Below are 19,567 nucleotides of genomic sequence, written 5' to 3' on the forward strand. Positions count from 1 at the left end.
AAAACACAAAAACATGGAGTCTAAACAATATGTTACTAAATAACCAAGAGACCACTGAAGAAATCAAAGAGGAAATCAAAAAATACCTAGAGACAAATGACAATGAAAACACAATGATCCAAAACCTATGGGAGGCAGCAAAAGCAGTTCTAAGAGAGAAGTTTATAGCTATACAAGCCTACCTCAAGAAACAAGAAAAATCTCAAATAAACAATCTATCCTTACACCTAAAGGAACTAGAGAAAGAAGGACAAACAAAACCCAAAGTTAGCAGAAGGAAAGAAATCATAAAGATCAGAGCAGAAATAAATGAAATAGAAACAAAAAAAAAATAGCAAAGATCAATAAAACTAAAAGCTGGTTCTTTGAGAAGATAAACAAAATTGATAAACCATTAGCCAGACTCATCAAGAAAAAGAGGGAGAGTACCAAATCAATAAAATTAAAAATGAAAAAGGAGAAGTTACAACAGACGCCACAGAAATACAAAGCATCCTAAGAGACTACTACAAGCAACTCTATGCCAATAAAATGGACAACCTGGAAGAAATGGACAAATTCTTAGAAAGGTATAACCTCCCAAGACTGAACCAGGAAGAAATAGAGAATATGAACAGACCAATCACAAGTAACGAAATTGAAACTGTGATTAAACATCTTCCAACAAACAAAAGTCCAGGACCAGATGGCTTCACAGGTGAATTCTATCAAACATTTAGAGAAGAACTAACACCCATCCTTCTCAAACTCTTCCAAAAAATTGCAGAGGAAGGAACACTCCCAAACTCATTCTAAGAGGCCACCATCACCCTGATACCAAAACCAGAAAAAGATACTACAAAAAAAGAAAATTACAGACCAATATCACTGATGAATACAGATGCAAAAATCTCAACAAAATACTAGCAAACAGAATCCAACAACACTTTAAAAGGATCATACACCATGATCAAGTGGGATTTATCCCAGGGATAAAAGGATTCTTCAATATACGCAAATCAATCAATGTGATACACCATATTAACATATTGAAGAATAAAAACCATATGATCATCTCAATAGATGCAGAAAAAGCTTTTGACAAAATTCAATACCCATGTATGATAAAAACTCTCCAGGAAGTGGGCACAGACGGAACCTACCTCGACATAATAAAGGCCATATACGACAAACCCACAGCAAACATCATTCTCAATGGTGAAAAACTGAAAGCATTTCCTCTAAGATCAGAAACAAGACAAGGATGTCCATTCTCACCACTATTATTCAACATAGTTTTGGAAGTCCTAGCCATGGCAATCAGAGAAGAAAAAGAAAAAAAAGGAATCCAAATTGGAAAAGAAGAAGTAAAACTGTCACTGTTTGTAGATCACATGATACTATACACAGAGAATCCTAAAAATGCCATCAGAAAACTACTAGAGCTAATCAACGAATTTGGTAAAGTAGCAGGATACAAAATTAATGCACAGAAATCTCTTGCATTCCTATACACTAATGATGAAAAATCTGAAAGAGAAATTAAGGAAATACTCCCATTTACCATTGCAAGAAAAGGAATAAAACACCTAGGAATAAACTTACCTAGGGAGACAAAAGACCTGTATGCAGAAAACTATAAGACACTGATGAAAGAAATTAAAGATGATACCAACAGATGGAGAGATATACCATGTTCTTGGATTGGAAGAATCAATATTGTGAAAATGGCTATACTACCCAAAGCAATTTACAGAGTCAATGCAATCCCTATCAAATTACCAATGGCATTTTTTACAGAACTAGAACAAAAAATCTTAAAATTTGTATGGAGACACAAAAGACCCCGAATAGCCAAAGCAGTCTTGAGGGGAAAAAATGGAGCTGGAGGAATCAGACTCCCTGACTTCAGACTATACTACAAAGCTACAGTAATCAAGACAATATGGTACTGGCACAAAAAGAGGAACACAGATCAATGGAACAAGATAGAAAGCCCTGAGGTAAACCCACGCACCTATGGTCAACTAATCTATGACAAAGGAGGCAAGGATATACAATGGAGAAAAGACAGTCTCTTCACTAAGTGGTGCTGGGAAAACTGGACAGCTACATGTAAAAGAATGAAATTAGAACACTTTCTAACACCATACACAAAAAGAAACACAAAATGGATTAGAGACCTAAATGTAAGACCGGACACTACAAAACTCTTAGAGGAAAACATAGGAAGAACACTCTTTGACATAAATCACAGCGAGATCTTTTTTGATCCACTTCCTAGAGTAATGGAAATAAAAACAAAAACAAACAAATGGGAGCTAATGAAACCTCAAAGCTTTTGCACAGCAAAGGAAACCATAAACAAGACGAAAAGACAACCCTCAGAATCGGAAAAATATTTGCAAACGAATCAACGGACAAAGGTTTAATCTCCAAAATATATAAACAGCTCATGCAGCTCAATATTAAAGAAACACACAACCCAATCCAAAAATGGGCAGAAGACCTAGATAGACATTTCTCCAAAGAAGACATACAGATGGCCAAGAAGCACATGAAAAGCTGCTCAACGTCACTAATTATTAGAGAAATGCAAATCCAAACTACAATGATGTATCACCTCACACCAGTTAGAATGAGCATCATCAGAAAATCTACAAACAACAAATGCTGGAGAGGGTGTGGAGAAAAGCAAACCCTCTTGCACTGTTGGTGGGAATGTAAATTGATACAGCCACTATGGAGAACAGTATGGAGGTTCCTTAGAAAACTGATTTAGAATTACCATATGACCTAGCAATCCCACTACTGGGCACACACCCAGAGAAAACCATAATTCAGAAAGACACATGCACCCCAATGTTCATTGCAGCACTATTTACAATAGCCAGGTCATGGAAGCAACCTAAATGCCCATCGACAGACGAATGGATAAAGAAGTTGTGGTACATATATACAATAGACTATTACTCAGCCATAAAAATGAACAAAATTGGGTCATTTGTTGAGATGTGGATGTATCTAGAGACTGTCATACAGGGTGAAGTAAGTCAGAAAGAGAACAACAAATATCGTATATTAACTCATGTATGTGGAACCTGGAAAAAAGGTTCAGATGAACCAGTTTGCAGGGCAGAAGTTGAGACACAGATGTAGAGAACAAACGTATGGACACCAAGGGGGGAAAGCTGCGTGGGGTGGGGATGGTGGTGTGATGAATTGGGCGATTGGGACTGACATGTATACACTGATGTGTATAAAACTGATGACTAATAAGAACGTGCTGTATAAAAAAATAAATAAGATAATATTCAAAAAAACTCCAAAAACAAAACAAAAATTAATGAATTAAAAATAAAAAAAGAAAGGTCATCCCTTCTCCTTAGACTGTTGTTTAGCAATTACTATGAAATACAAAAGACATATGGAGATGTATGTTTTAAGTTCTATGAATTAACACTACATATATAGTATTTATGTATACATTTTTATATATTCTAAATACATGGAACTGTATATATTTAAAAATGATTAAAATGGGAAATTTCATTTTACATACATTTTTTTTACCACAATTAAAAAAAATATACACATACACACACGAACACACATAATACTCTATATACATACATACAAGTACTTATACATATGCATTTTTATTTATTTCCTTAAAATTTGAGGCTCTGTTTGCTGGCTGATGCCCGGAGTCCAATTAAAGAATAACTCAAAACCCTACCAACAACTGGTTTGAATCCTTAAAAAATATAACATACATAATTCCTCAATAATCAACGAACTCCCCTCCCCCAGCCCTCAATCCCGTGCCAGCAGGGGAGAAAACGCTCCTAAACACACAGGCAGTGAAAGTGCAATAGTGCAGAAATCTGCGGTGCTGGCTGTGGCCCTAGATGGAGTCTTCCTGGTCTGTTTTGATCTCCCTTGCTTCCAGCCCTGCTGTGATCAAGAGAATGGCTTCACACAAGGAACAGGAAAGACCTTTTAATAAAAACAAACACCATCTTCTCATGCTGTCAAGGTTACACGTCTAAATGTTTACGAGTTTAGAGGAAGGATATGGAGGGATGTGGAGATGGTTTTCAACTTTCACTCCTGATTTAACAAACAATATTCAGATGGACTTTTGGTGGTACCATACATTCTTTGCAAAAGCTACTGACTTTCTATTAAATCACGAATAGCTCCCAATTCTAATGGAGAAAGAATGCTAAATGTCTTGCTTTAATTTGGGAATGCCTTTCTTTCCCGGTGCACTAGGGGCTGCTAATTGCTGGTTTTAACACAGTTGAACAGGACACCAATCCTGCAGCCCGACCTCCAGGTTACCTGAGTCACAAGACAATTCTTGAAGGTCAATTCAGGAAACCCCTTCTCTTCCTGAAGTGAAAGTGACAGAAGGAAGAGCTAACATAGATTACCAGCCTCCTATGTCCCAGCATTTTACTCCAGGACATTTCACTTGGTCCTCACAGCAACTGGGTGAAGTTGGTGTTAATATCAGACACTATTTTATAGATAAGGAAGCTGAGGCTCAGAGAGTTGTCCACATTTATATCCATAGTGGGAGGTCCCATTGAGATTTGAACTCTGTTTGCAAATGAAGTTACCGACAACGGATTAGTCTCCAAAATATACAAACAGCTCGTAACAGCTCTGTCAAAAAAACAAACAACCCAATCAAAAATGGGCAGAAGATCTAAATAGATGTTTCTCCAAAGAAGACATACAGATGGCAAAAAGCACATGGAAAGATGCTCAACATCACTAATTATCAGAGAAATGCAAATAAAAACTACAGTGAGCTATCACCTCACACAGGTCAAAATGACCATCATCAAAAAATTTACTGTCTTCAAACAGTAAATGCTGGAGAGGGTGTGGAGAAAAGGGAACCCTCTTGCACTGTTGGTGGGAATGTAAATTGGTACAGCCACTATGGAGAACAGTATGGAGGTTGCTTAAAAAACTAAAAATAGTTACTCCTGGGCATATATCAGGAAAAGATGAAAACTCTAATTAGAAAAGATACACGTACCCCAAAGTTCATAGCAGCATTATTTACAATAGCCAAGACATGGAAGCAACCTAACTGTCCACCGAAAGAGGAATGGATAAATAAGATATGTGGTACATATATACAACAGAATACCACTCAACCATAAAAAAGAATGAAATAACGCCACTTGCAGCAACACGGATGGACCTAGAGATTATCATACTGAAGTAAGTCAGAAAGAGAAAGACAAATAACATATTGCTTCCATGTGGAATCTAAATAAATGATGCAAATCAACTTATTTACAAAACAGAGACAGATTCGCAGCCATGGAAAACAAACTTACGGTTACCAAAGGGGAAAGGGAAGGGGGAGGGATAAATTAGGAGTTTGGGATGAACATACACGCACTACTCTACATAAAACAGATAACCAACAAGGACCTACCGTATAGCACAGGGAACTCTACTCAATATTCTGTGATAACCTATATGAGAAAAGAATCTAAAAAAGAATGAATATCTGTATATGTATAACAATCACTTTACTGTACACCTGAAACTAACACAACATTGTAAATCAACTATACTCCAATTAAAAAAAAAATGTGAACTCAATTCTGAATGACCCTTTTAACTATAATACATTACTTCTTCCATCAAGCGTCCATTTGTCATGGGGCACGTCCCTCACCTTCTCTGAACTCCTATTTCTGCATTTAAGATACAGAGTTGAGCTCGCACACCCCATGGGATTGGATGAGATATACTTGAAATTATGTACGGAAGAGGGATTTGTTAGCTAATAAAGTGTAAATACAGATTCGTTTTTTCATCTGCTATTCTGTTTTCCTGGGTGCTTGCAGATATGGAGATATATTGGTCACCTGTAAAGATATAATTGCCAAAAGTAATAATAGAAAAGATAGGTTTTGGGGAGGACTTCTAACTGTTCCTTAAAAGGAAAGGGGGCTGTGATCATCATTAACGGTTGAGAGGAAATGACGCAGCGTAGTTCAAGTTTAAATATATCAGTTCTCACATGACAAACGTCCTCTGAACAATTAGGCCACTGCCTTCTATTCCATATTTAAAAAATTATTATTCTGGGAGATTGGGATTGACATATATACACTAATATGTATAAAATAGATAACTAATAAGGACCTGCTGTATAAAAAAATTTTTTTTTATTCTGAAATAATCAACAGCCACCTCTAGTACCATGAACAAAAGTTGCCTCCTCTTGAACTAGAAGCTACTCTGGTAAAAGAGGTGCAGAATTTTCTCTAGAGAACAATGGCTGCTTCCCTCAATTTTGCAAAGTTCAGCACAGACTCCCGAGTCAGAGGAGCAGCTTGTTTCGCGCTTTAACTAATGGAACCGTCATCAGAAGGCCTCATGCTCTGCGAGTTGTCCGGCCTCACAGTGTCACTGAGGTCAGGTAAACACTATTTCTCTCGAGCTGCTCCTCTTTCCCTTTGGGGTTTTGAGACGATTTCTACTCCCCACACAAAAGCAATCATGCCCTGTGCTCCGACACTATTTCCAATTTCTCCAATGAGCTCAGGTGTCTTTCTCCTGTAACACAAGACTAGGGCGGGGCTGGAGCAGGAACTAAGAGGCCATCAATCCTGCGCTGAATACATTCTTGGTGGAATAGAGTCTGGGATGATAGCAAAAGGCACACAGAAGCCCAGTTTGTGCAGAGAAGCAAAGGCACCAGGGTGTTTTATCCAAAAGCATTTTGTCACTTCTTTTTTTCCTGTGGGGCAGTCTGATACCTAATTGAGCTGTCTAGCATCAAAGGGCTAGTCGTGGGGGGAAAACAAAGGGAATTAAAGCGTTTCAAGAAAACCATTATTACTTAAATAAAAATTAAAAACAAAAAAGAAAGAAAAAAAAGAAAAAGAAAACCATTACTTAGTCCACAAAGGCTCAACAACACTGACTACGCACGTAATTGTGGCAGGAGGGAGGTTGAGCTCTGTTACTGCCTGCAACGATGACTTCAGATTTCCTACACCGTTACAAGACAAGATTGTAAATGGTCTTATATTATCGAAAATCGACTCACCAGCGTGAGCGACAGAGCTATCAAGGAGACAGTCCCTGGCGAGCCAGAAGCAGCAATAGCTCTTTTCATAAACTGTCATGTAGCAATAATAGGCCGCGCTGCTGATTCTCTAAGAAGCAATTACGCAGCTCACGTCTAATTTCTGTGTTATAAGAAAAGGGAATGTACGTGGGCAAAGGAGGCAAGAATCCTATCAAATATGACTTTAGACCACATTATTATAAAACTGTTCCCCTTTTCACAGAAGAGCAGACATTTTAACAGCATTATCTCCATAAAAAATGGGAATTGAGGAAAAAAAAATTATGATATTGGTGGAAAGGAAAAGGGTTCACTTAAGGGATAGTACACGTTTAAGAAAGCACAACTCACAAAACACTGCTTCTATTTACTGACCTTTTCACTTTGGATGGTTTCCTTGAAAAAGCCACACTTCGTGAAATCATTCGTTTAAAATCTGCCATTGCGGGGCTTCCCTGGTGGCGCAGTGGTTAAGAATCCGCCTGCCAATGCAGGGGACCTGGGTTCTAGCCCTGGTCCAGGAAGATCCCACATGCCGCGGAGCAACTAAGCCCGTGCGCCGCAACTACTGAGCCTGCGTGCCACAACTGAAGCCCGCGGGTCTAGAGCTCCTGTTCCACAACAAGAGAAGCCACCGCAATGAGAAGCCCGTGCAACGGGCGCTACCGCAACGACGAGTAGCCCCCGCTCTCCCTAACTAGAGAAAGCCCGTGCGCAGCAACGAAGACCCAACGCAGCCAACAAATAAATAAATATACTAAAAAGAAACAAACGAACAAAAAAACTGCCATTGCCGCTCAGAGTGGGGTGGTTCACGATCAGAGTGGGGTGGTGGTCTGAGGGTTTCCTGACAGTTGTTTGTGTAAAAGGGCCAAGAGCTGCACCAATTCATAAGGGCTGCACCCTCATGACCTAATCACCCTCAACCCAGCAAGGCTTACCTGGGCATCAAGGCCCAGGAAGGAACACAAGATTACCTTGGCCAGCCACCATCTGAGTTGGCTTCCTTCCCCGTGATGAGCCCACTGCAGGGCTGCATCTATATTATGCTCAGCATCTCCAGAGAACAGCTTCTAATCAGGACATCTTTCTTCCTGTAGAACCCAAGCCCCCTGCCCTCCCCACTGCCACATCCTGCCCCACCACCTCTATAAGACAGAACATTAGGGTCTCTCATAAAATGACCTTTGAACACGACACACCTTTTCTGAGCTAACCATCCTAATTCGTTCCTGAAATCCTTCCTCCCACGGTCACCAACTACCCGCAGTGACCCCGTTTGGCATGGATTCTTTGCCCATCGTGGTGTTTCCTCTGGTGGGTCACTCAGGTGCTGCCCGTTTGAGAGGAATCCTCCCCACCCCAACTCCCACTTCTGAACACAGTAGTGGATTCTGAACGACACAGCAGGATGATGGCTTCCGTCATTCCACACACACCCCCTCAGCTCTGCCTCTGTCTGGCTGTGGGACATAGGGCAGGTTACTTAACCTCTGTTTGCTTTATTTTCCTTGTATGTAAAACATGGGAAAAGCAACAGCTTCTACCCATCGGGAAAGTGAGGACTAAAGAAGTTAACAAGCACAAAGTGCCCGTATGCCTGGCAGACAAGAAGCCCTCCTTGCCTTAAAGTTATCATCGTGTTCTTCATGATGTAACTCTAGGCTCAAGACTAACAGAATTTGTGAGGGATGAAGGAACCAGAGAAGCCACCAGTTTGAAGCCTGAGCACTCTGGCAACCAGGGACTACCTATGAGGACAAATCCAACAGCCAGAGCTGGAGCCAGCAAATCCAGAATGGAGATGTTTGGGTGGCAGCAAAGATGAACCAAGAAGAGTGAGGTCCCGAGAAGTTCAGATATTCTGACTGAACCCTCATTATCCAGCTGATACTAGACAATCCAGCAACTCCTCTTCAGCGTATACGCCCAAAAGAACTGGAAGCAGTTTTACACACATGTTCATAGCAGCATTATTTACAATAGCCAAGAAGTGGAAGCAACCCAAGTGGCCACTGACAGATGAATGGATAGCAAAAAAGTGGCATAAACATACAATGGACTGCTGTTCAGCCTTAAGAAGGAAAGAAGTTCTGACATATGCAATAACATGGGTGAACCTTGAGGACATTATGCTAAGTAAGTGCTACGGACTGAATGTTTGTGTCCCCCCAGATTGGTATGTTGAAGCCTAATTTCCAATGGGATGATATATTAGCATCTGAGGCCTTCGGGAGTGATTAGGTTGATGTCATTAGGAGATGGGGCTCTGGGGTGATTAGGTCATGTGGGTGCACCCCTCATGAATGGGATTAGCGCTCTTATAAAAAGATAACCTAGAGAGATCCCTCCCCACTTCCACCATATGAGGATACAGTGAGAAGACTCCCATCTATGAAATAAGAAGCAGGCCCATATCAGACATCGAATCTGCTGATGCCCTGATCTTAGACTTCCTAGCCTCCAAGACTGTGAGTAACAAATTTGTTGTTGATAAGCCACCCAGTACTATGGTATTCCTTATAGCATCCCGAAAGGACTGAGACAGTGAATAAGCCAGTCAAAAAAGGGACAAACTTTATGGCTTACCGGTATGAGATAGCCAGCAACAGAGGAGGAGAAATGGGGAGTTAGTGTTTAACGGGCACAGAGTTTCGATTTTGCAATTTGAAAAGACCTATGGAGAAGGAGGGTGGTTGCACAACCATGTGAAGCTACTTAACACTAGTGAACTATTCACCTAAAAATGGTAAAGATGGTCAATTTTATGTTATGATGTATTTTACCACAATTCAAAAAATTTTAAAAATATACTAGGCAGAGCTCAAGAAAACCATGGTGCAAATGGGCTATAGCAGAAACGGACAAGGAAAATACTGCCCGTGATATCCCACGCCTTATGAAGTTGCTCAAAAGTCTTGCTCCTGTGCAAACCCTGTTGAACCCTGTACTCCAAAACCCCTCTGCGCTGAGTGTAGAGCACAGGCTTGGGGGCAAGGAGCTGGGGCCCCTTAGCAATAGGGCCTCGTCAGATGGCTTAACCTCTTTAAGCTTCGGTTTCCTTATCTGCAGAGCTGTTGTGACAACCCATGTTGTTGCCCGTTGTTGCCCAGCTCTCCGCACTGGCCTGGCATACAGTTAAGGTGCAAGACCCGTCGGGCACCATTATCATTGTGTTGGATCTTACCTGCACATCATACAGGAATTGGAAACGACTCTTTTTACTTGCAGCTTCTCTCACAGCCTGAGCCAGGTCCACCGACCCTTTCCCACCAATCGACCAGTGATAGCAGGGCACTGCATTAAAGGCGCCAGCCCGCTTTGCAAGCTCACACACCAAGTCAATCTCCGCTCGGGTGTCGGTCCTGGTGATGAAAACGTTTGTGGTTTTGCATCTGTATTCATTTAGCGATGTTTTTAAAGAAAGACTAACTGCTTATACAGAACTTTGCTCCCAAACACTGAATATATTTTAAACATCAGAAGTGGTTACACTGTGCTTAAATAAATCAGACCTTAAGAAAAGCATGGGGGAAAAATCCTCTCCAACGTGACTCAAATATTTCAAGTTGTTAAGGGTTTTATTGAGAAAATTCCATAACATATCCCTTTGATCATCCACAGTCTTTCCGTCAGAAAGGCTGGGTGGAATTAAGACGAAGAAGAAGAAGAAGAAAAAAGCCAAAGAAATGGTAACTCACTATATAGATTTCACTTCCCTGATAACATTTGAAAACACTTCTGCTAAAGTAAAACCAATTCAAAGAAAATCAAACAAATAGAATGAGCAGAGTATTTCTCTGTCCTTTTAGATGAAGCAGAGAAAAGGTCAAACATCCTCAAAACACAAATGCAGTTAGTTCACAGGGTGGCCCAGCGATATGACCACATTTAAAGTAGGACACTTGACTTACCTGAAGACATTCAGAGCTACGACAACAGGGACCCCGAAGAGCTGAGCAATCTGAATTTGCTTCTCTAGGTTACAGCAGCCATCTGCCACCAGCTGGAGGTTCTGTAAGAAAACCAGGCCCCCATGTATCACCTCCCATCCAACCTGCCAAACTACACAGGCAGGCCCACTCTGGCAGGTTTTGGGTCTATCTACACTCACGTTATTGTCCTGGAAGCTATTAAAGAAAGCCATCAATCATTTTTTCCCTCCAAGAAAAGATGGCTGCAGAAGGAGGAGGCTCATTTTCCAAGTAAAGTCTAAAATTATTCTAGATCCAATGGCATATGTGGGTCTTGAGCCAGGCAGCTATTTCTGCTGCAGACTGGTGGCCAGGACGTCAGCAACATGCCCACGCTCTGTGGGCTGGTGGACAAGAAGGCGTAAGGTCCTGGGAGGGTGACCAGCACCGTCCAGCTATTCCCTGCTCAAATCCCTGGCGCCACCTGTAGGAGCTAAGAGGTACTGTTGCCAGTCAATCAAAGTCTATTTACTCACTCAAGTCATAAAGCCAATTGTGTATCTTCCAAAAGTCAGTATCTGCCACATCAAAAGAATACATGGGTATAAGAGGCCTGCTCTGATGGCTGCCCAGCGGGTAGGAACTGGACAGAAAGCCTACACCCATCTTTTCTTAAGATTGGGGAGTTAACCGAATGGATTTTATCCCTCCCCCCACCCATTTCCTCTTGGATTATTAGAAAAGCACTTTTCTAAGAGGCCACTGGCGGAGGACCTATTCCCTGACTGAGATTCAACTGCTAGTCAATGGTTAACTGTATTTGAATAATTCTTCACTCTTACCTCTTCCGTATACTCTTTTTTAAGAGGGACCCCTGCAGTCACCTGAGATAAGAAAAGACAAAAATTAAGAATAATCCTGTCAAACTGTTTACTCTGATTAAGATCTGAAAGAAAAACAAATCATGGTCCCTTTGGGGAAGGTTCATTTAAAAAACACATTTTTTGCTTTTAAACCAATAACTGGCAGCCCTGGCTGAACGTGAAGTCTCGTGGGTGCTTTTAAAAATCACTGATGCTTGAGCTCCACCCTGACCAATTAAACCAGGATTGCTGGGAGTGGGACCCAGGATCGGTGAGGGTTAAAAACTTCTCAGGCGATTCTAATTTGAGCTAATATTAAGAACTTTCATACTGTTGCCCATTATCCTAGCATAGAAGGGAACTCACAGTATGATTAATACCTGATTTATATAGAGTGCATAATCGTTCTAAATAAATTCTAAGTCATTTAAAAGTAATTGCCGTGAATTTCCCCCTTTTTTTGGCCTAGTTTCTTACAGAAGCCGATGGGGTTGGCAGTTTAAAGATAAGGAAACTGAAGGTGAGAGAAGGCAGGTGTCTTGCCCACAGTTACACAGCAAATGAGAGGCAGAACAGGGGCATGAGTATAATAGGGTTCTGAAACTCCAATTTAGTGCCTTTTCACAGTTCCCCATTGTTTTTTCTTTTTTTTGTCTATAGCCTGCAACTGGTTTCAGTGAGAAACCCCAGACAACATTTTAATTCACTGAGGACGTGGTGACTTGTTCTCCTCTCAGCGAAAGAGGTCTTGAGAATATTAGAAATCCTTTGAAAAGTTACCTCTATGACAGATTGTTTTTTGAGATTGTGAGGAAACATCATAAGGTATTTTCAGATGGGTCTTTTTTTTTCAGCATTAGCATAAACTAAAACACACAGTGGACCCTTCAGTTGGAACAACCAAAATGCTGGGTTAAAAAAGGAACATAAAGTACTGCTGAGCCTGAACATATGCAAAGTTCTGCAAAATCAAAAATTAGGCAAAATCAAGAAAAATGGGTTGCATGCAAATGCTAGAAAGTAGAGGGGATCAACAAAACCAAAGCTGGTTCTTTAAGACTAACAAAATTGATGATATTCTGGCAAGAGTTTTTTTTTAAAAAGGAATGAAAAAACATTATAACTACACATGCTGTAGACAGAATTAATAGGATACTGGGAGAAACTTTATACCAATACTTTTTAAAAGACAGAGAAACTTAGTATGAGTTTTAATATAAAACTCATTTAGGAAAAAGTAGAGAACTTAAACAGTTCTCTACTCATTAAAAAAAATTAAGTTTGTAGTTAAAACCCTACCCCTCACCAATAAGCAACAGGCCCAGGGAGTGTTACAGGTGACTTCTTCCCATCTTTGAATAAATAGATTATTCTAATGTTACAAAATCCCTTAATGAGAATATAAAAGAGAATCAATAAGCAAAATTCAGTTATTCATAAAAAAGATAATGAAAGGTTCCTTTAATATTTGTAATATAATTTGCAACATTAATAAAGAGAAAAATCATGTCATCTCAATAGAGGAAGAAGATTATTCAACATATAGTATAACAACTTGACAAATAGCAACAGAAGGCAATTTTCTTAACCTGATAAAAAACATATATGAAATATTACAGAAAACATATTTAGCGATGAACTATTAAACGTGTTCTGCTGTTGATTAGGAATAACGGTAGGATGCTGGCTATCAACACTATTTAATACTGCCCTGCAACTAGAAACATATGGTTAGTGATGAAAAAAAAGTATCAAGATTGGAAAGGAAGAAACAGAACTGTCATTATTTTCATATATGATTGTCCACACAGAACTCTCTAAAGTATTTACAGCTAAATTAGTACAATTAATAAGAGAATTTTTTAAGTTATGGAGATTTAATATAGAGCATGGTGACTATAGGTAAAAATATTGTATTGCATATTTGAAAGTTGCTAAGAGAGTAGATCTGAAAAGTTCTCATTCCAAGGAAACACATTTTTTTTTAAACTATGTATGGTGACAGATGTTAATGACTTATTGTGGTGATCATTTTACAATGTATACAAATACTGAACATTATGCTGTATACCTTGAAACTAATATAATGTTGCATGTCAATTATACCTTAAAAAAATGTAGACAGGTCACTGGATATATATATAAGAATCCAGAAGTAACCTGTGAAACTATTTAAAAATATAAAGCACATGGGAACAGATCGGTAAAAGGATGTAGAAGTCCTTTGGGCAATAAACTGTAAATGTTTATTAAAATATATTTCAAAAGACCTAAATCAGTGAATATCCCAAGTTCCTAGATCTAAAACTGATCTATTGATTTAATGACATTCCAAAAAAACCCCCAAATCCTAGAAAGATTCTTTATGGGACTTTATGATTAGTTCAAAAATACGTATGGAAGTGAAGAGGACTGATAAAGGCCGGGCACCCATGAAGAAAGAGAACTACCAGGGAGAGCTTGCACCACAGACTTAGCGTAGCACACACACAATTATGTGTAAATAGACCAGTGCAACCACACGAAGGTCCCAGAAACACACCTACACGTGTATGGAGAATTGATTTATCACAAAGTAGCCTTGAAGATCAGAAAGGAGGGACTAACTAAAATAAATAGTGCTAGGCCAGTTGGCTATTAACACAGAAAAAATAAAATTAGGCCTGGTCATTACAACACACACCAAAAACCAGTAATGAGGGTGATGGTTAATTTTGTGTGTCAGCTTGGGTGATGGGATGCCCAGATATTTGGTCAAACATTATTCTGGGTATTTCGGTGAGGGTGTTTTTGAATGAGAATAACATTTAAATTGATGGACACTGAGTACAGCAGACTGCCCCCCATCACTTCAATCAGTTGAAGGCCTGCTATAACAAAAAGAATCTGTGCAAGAGAACATTTTCCAGCAGATTGCCTTCAGACTGGGACTGGACTACTGGCTCTCCTGAGTCTCCAGCAGCGGCCCACTCAGTAGATTTTTGGACTTGTCAGCCTCCATAATTGTGGGAGCCAATTACTTATAACAAATCTTTTTATAATAAATACACATCCTATTGGTTATGGAGAACCCTCCTTAAGAAACTATGTTTAAAGAACTAATTATAAAAGACATGTCTGAATCCAAATGCATTAGTTCTTCCATTGCACCAAGAATGGTCAGCATTTTGAAAGACAGGATATGACTGGGGCTAAAATGGGCAAGTTCAAGGGTCATAGGATTTTCCACTGCATAAATTATGTAAAAAAACAAGCTGAATAAACATAAGAGGCAGCCGAGGTTATTTGTGTAATGATATCAAAAGGAAGTAGAAATTATAATGGATCAAAAACATTACTGTGGAGTTGTTTCAAGTAAGAAGGAATGACACTGAGGTGGATAATACGGAATACAGGATTAAGAAGATCAAGGTTCATGTATTATTCAAGTATCGAAAACATTTCCTTGACGCAGAGTATGCCAGGCATGAGGAATACCCAAATTAATAAGATATAGTCCTTAATCTCAAGGAATTCAGAGTCGAGTGGGGAGATACACACATAGACATTCATAAAGTAATATGATGCAGAAGCACTCCCGGGGTCCAGGAGAGGAACGCTGCACTGCATCTGGCTTCCTGATCCCCCCGTTTATTATCCTCCACCCATAGCTGTGCCTACTAATCTCGAGCCCTGTTACAATCATCACCGGCATGGAAACATGACATTAAGGGGAACTGAAGGATGTACCAAGGATTAAGGTGAGCAGAAAATGCAACCGTTGTAAAACAGAGCACACCCATTAAGATGAACTGAAATAGGATTATAAATCACGTAGTGAGTTTTTATAGGACAGAGACGAGATAGGAGGGTGCAAAAACACTGGACTAGAAGTCCAGAGACCTTGATTCCATGTCTGATTAGTCCCCTAAACAGATGGAGGATACTAAGCAAGACCCAGAATCCTCCAGCACCTCAGTAATTTTATCTTTGTAAAGACTTGAACCAGACTAATTTCTAAGCCCTTTCCAGTATTAAAGCCCTTTGATTTTATAATTGTCAGGGTGCAAGACAGGGAGGGGGAATTTCAAACTTATCTTATATAGGTAGAGATCGTTCTTTGAAAATGGAAGTCGATACAGCTTCAGAGTCTGAACTCAATTGGTGTTTTGAACAAAATCAGAACTCTTTAGCACTTCTATATTATAATACCTGCCGCGTCAATCTTGCCTTTGATATAACGGTGAAGCTCTAGGCTAAAATGAAGTGCTCAAGCATCTGGTATTAATGAGCCGATTAGGGATTCAGAAGAGGTTTACCCTTCATTCATATTCAGATCTGAATGCCTGACAAAAGTCGAGAATCTGTGTCTCAGACCCAGGCTTGAGATCTGGCTCTCTGCTGGCCTGGTGACATCCCCTGAACACATCAAACCTCAGCTTCCTCATCTGTAAAATGATATAATGTCTGCGTCTCCTAGGACAAAGAATTGCTAAGATGATTAAACAGTGCACATTGTGGTGTTTCATCATGGCAAACTTGTTATTTGTTTATGCTATATAATTAATCATTGTGTGATATCCGCATACACAGTATACCAATTAAGAAATCAGATTTGGCAGTCTGTGTAATATATCAATAGTATAAGTAATAAAGAAACTCTAAATGATTTTATTTCAAAAATGGTTAATCAGTACAACATTTCTTATTTTCCCTTTGGAAATCCCTAAAAATGGAAAAGAAAAAGAAAAAAACAAAAAACTACATCTTTGCTGTGGAAAGGTGAAAACTCCTTTCAGGTGTGTGTGAATTCTATACATGATAAAGTCTTTAAAAATGTTAAAACAGAATTTGTGTTTTCTAAGCAAAGCTCTCTTAGAAATAATCCAGTGCTCTAGCAGAGTTATAAAGTGAAATCACAATAAACAGAAACAGAAGGAAAATAGCGCTAGATGAAATCTGATGAGATGTAGCGTCAGTGAACCAAAAAACTATCCGTACAAACACTGAACAACCTCACCCACAAAAGCAATCACTCTAACCCTTCTGTTCTTCATTCAGGAACCAAAGCCTCTATCCTCCCATTACCACAGGGTTATAAAATGTTGACATAAGTTTCAGTTTAGACTCTTAGAACTAAAGAGTGGTCACATGCTCCTTCCCAAAATATTGCTTAGAAATAACTTTGTGGGTGTTACTAATTACTTGATCGAACTGAACTCTAAGTGCCCCTATAATGGTGATTTGTGAAAAAGGAGATAGTCTAGAAAACTGCAGCTATGAAGCAGGTTTGGATGTTTCAAAGGTTCAATTCTGCTGCCTTCTGTTTTATTCGAAAGGAAGCATGGTGCTTACACTTGGTCCACCTCCGTGCATCTTCAGAGCCCGCACCGTCGCCACCAGCACCACAACACTGGGCACCAAGCCAGAAGCTCTGCACTTGATGTTGAAGAATTTCTCCATGCCAATGTCAGCACCAAAGCCAGCTTCAGTCACTGTGGAGAATCAAGTTTGAAACTTGCTATTATCTTCTAAAAACAACAGTAGGTTTTGACAATCATTGATGTGGTTCAAATTCAAAGGATGACAAATTTTCCTCCACGTTCAAGGTTACTACACACCACTGCATCCTGTTCATATACAAAAGTAAAAAGACGTTTCCATGGTTTTAGAAAATGTCCTACTTCCTTACATTCCGTAAAAAGATGACTCTCTACTCTGCTTCACACCACTGTTCCTTAAGGATTCATTGCCATGGCCAAGATTTTTCTTCCAGTATAGAAGGTCAAGGCAAAGCTTTTCTTAACACAGATGGTATTTTCAACTTTTTAATCAGGTTCCAAAATGTGTCAGAGAACATTGCTAGTATTATTAGTATAGAAGATCTTTCCTTACTCTTTATAAGATACATACAGAATCACTTATGTTTATTCCATCTGGCCATGTCTATTGATGAACAAAATTGAAGTTAGTTGAGCCGTTTAAGGAGGTTGATCACCAGGCTTGATCATAAGATGGTATCTTGACTTCATAACCAGAGGACACTCATCTTTAACCGTCCTTTCCCCTGCCCCTAAATTGCTAAAAATGTTACTAAGGCAGTTATGGCTATAGCAGGGGGACTATCCAACACTGCCTTCCAAGATAATCCTCCTGACACTGGGTAAGCAGCAGTATCTTCATACACAAAGCAGAGCTCTGGACCAGCCACATCACCAGCCCCTGGGGGTTTATTAGAAATGCAGACTCTTGGGCTCTATCCCAGAACTATTGAATCAGAACCAGCATTTTGACAAGATCCCTTAGTGAGATGAATGCCCATTAAAATTTGAGAAGCACACTGCTCTAGGGAAGGAATACTATTAATGGAATAGAAATTAAATATTTATGGAATATGCACTACATACTTACAGTACAACCAAGGCCATAACTTATGGCAGAAAGAGGAAGAGGCAGTAAAAAAAAATTACTAAGATAAAATAGAAACCATTTAACATGTGAATAAATGAGGATTTTGTCCCCAGCATTCACTGAATATACACATTTTAACAAAAATTAAGAAAAGAAAAACAGAGAGGGCAGACAGACAGAAGCAAGAACTACAATCCTGCAGCCTGTGGAACAAAAACCACATTCACAGAAAGATAGACAAGATGAAAAGGCAGAGGGCTATGTACCAGATGAAGGAACAAGATAAAAACCCAGAAAAACAACTAAATGAAGTGGAGATAGGCAACCTTCCAGAAAAAGAATTCAGAATAATGATAGTGAAGATGATCCAGGAACTCAGAAAAACAATGGAGGCAAAGATCAAGAAGATGCAAGAAATGTTTAACAAAGACCTAGAAGAATTAAAGAACAAACAAACAGAGATGAACAGTACAATAAGTGAAATGAAAATACAAGAAGGAATCAATAGAATAACTGAGGCAGAAGAACGGATAAGTGACCTGGAAGACAGAATGGTGGAATTCACAGCTGCAGAACAGAATAAAGAAAAAAGAATGAAAAGAAATGCAGACAGCCTAAGAGACCTCTGGGACAACATTAAATGCAACAATATTCGCATTATAGGGGCCCCAGAAGGAGAAGAGAGAGACAAAGGACCGGAGAAAATATTTGAAGAGATTATAGTCGAAAACTTCCCTAACGTGGGAAAGGAAATAGCCACCCAAGTCCAGGAAGCGCAGAGAGTCCCATACAGGATCAACCCAAGGAGAAACATGCCGAGACACACAATATTCAAATTGGCAAAAATTAAAGACAAAGAAAAATTACTGAAAGCAGCAAGGGAAAAACTACAAATAACATACAAGGGAACTCCCATAAGGTTAACAGCTGATTTGTCAGCAGAAACTCTACAAGCCAGAAGGGAGTGGCATGACATATTTAAAGTGATGAAAGGGAAGAACCTACAACCAAGATTACTCTACCTTGCAAGGATCTCATTCAGATTTGATGGAGAAATCAAAAGCTTTCCAGACAAGCAAAAGCTAAGAGAATTCAGCACCACCAAACCAGCTCTACAACAAAAGCTAAAGGAACTACTCTACGAGGGAAACACAAAAGAAGAAAAGGACCTACAAAAACAAACCCAGAACGATTAAGAAAATGGTCACAGGAACATACAGCTCAATAATTACCTTAACGTGAATGGATTAAATGCTCCAACCAAAAGACACAGACTAGCTGAATGGATACAAAAACAAGACCCATAT

The 19,567-nt window shown here is 39.5% G+C and overlaps 1 protein-coding gene across 6 annotated transcripts in view; it reads right to left on the bottom strand.

Annotated features, from left to right (window-relative positions):
* MTHFD1L (methylenetetrahydrofolate dehydrogenase (NADP+ dependent) 1 like) overlaps positions 1–19,567 on the bottom strand; it is a 196,601-nt gene that overhangs the window by 64,685 nt on the left and 112,349 nt on the right. For all 6 annotated transcript variants that reach the window (XM_067701770.1, XM_067701764.1, XM_067701766.1 and 3 more), the window contains exons 21-24: positions 17,205–17,344; positions 11,850–11,891; positions 11,008–11,108; positions 10,281–10,458 (exon numbers count right to left, since the gene is read on the bottom strand). In XM_067701770.1, the coding sequence (XP_067557871.1) occupies positions 10,281–10,458; positions 11,008–11,108; positions 11,850–11,891; positions 17,205–17,344 (461 nt within the window). The remainder of the gene's footprint in view (positions 1–10,280; positions 10,459–11,007; positions 11,109–11,849; positions 11,892–17,204; positions 17,345–19,567) is intronic.

Source organism: Pseudorca crassidens, chromosome 13 (assembly GCF_039906515.1).
Source record: "Pseudorca crassidens isolate mPseCra1 chromosome 13, mPseCra1.hap1, whole genome shotgun sequence".
NCBI lineage: Eukaryota > Metazoa > Chordata > Mammalia > Artiodactyla > Delphinidae > Pseudorca > Pseudorca crassidens.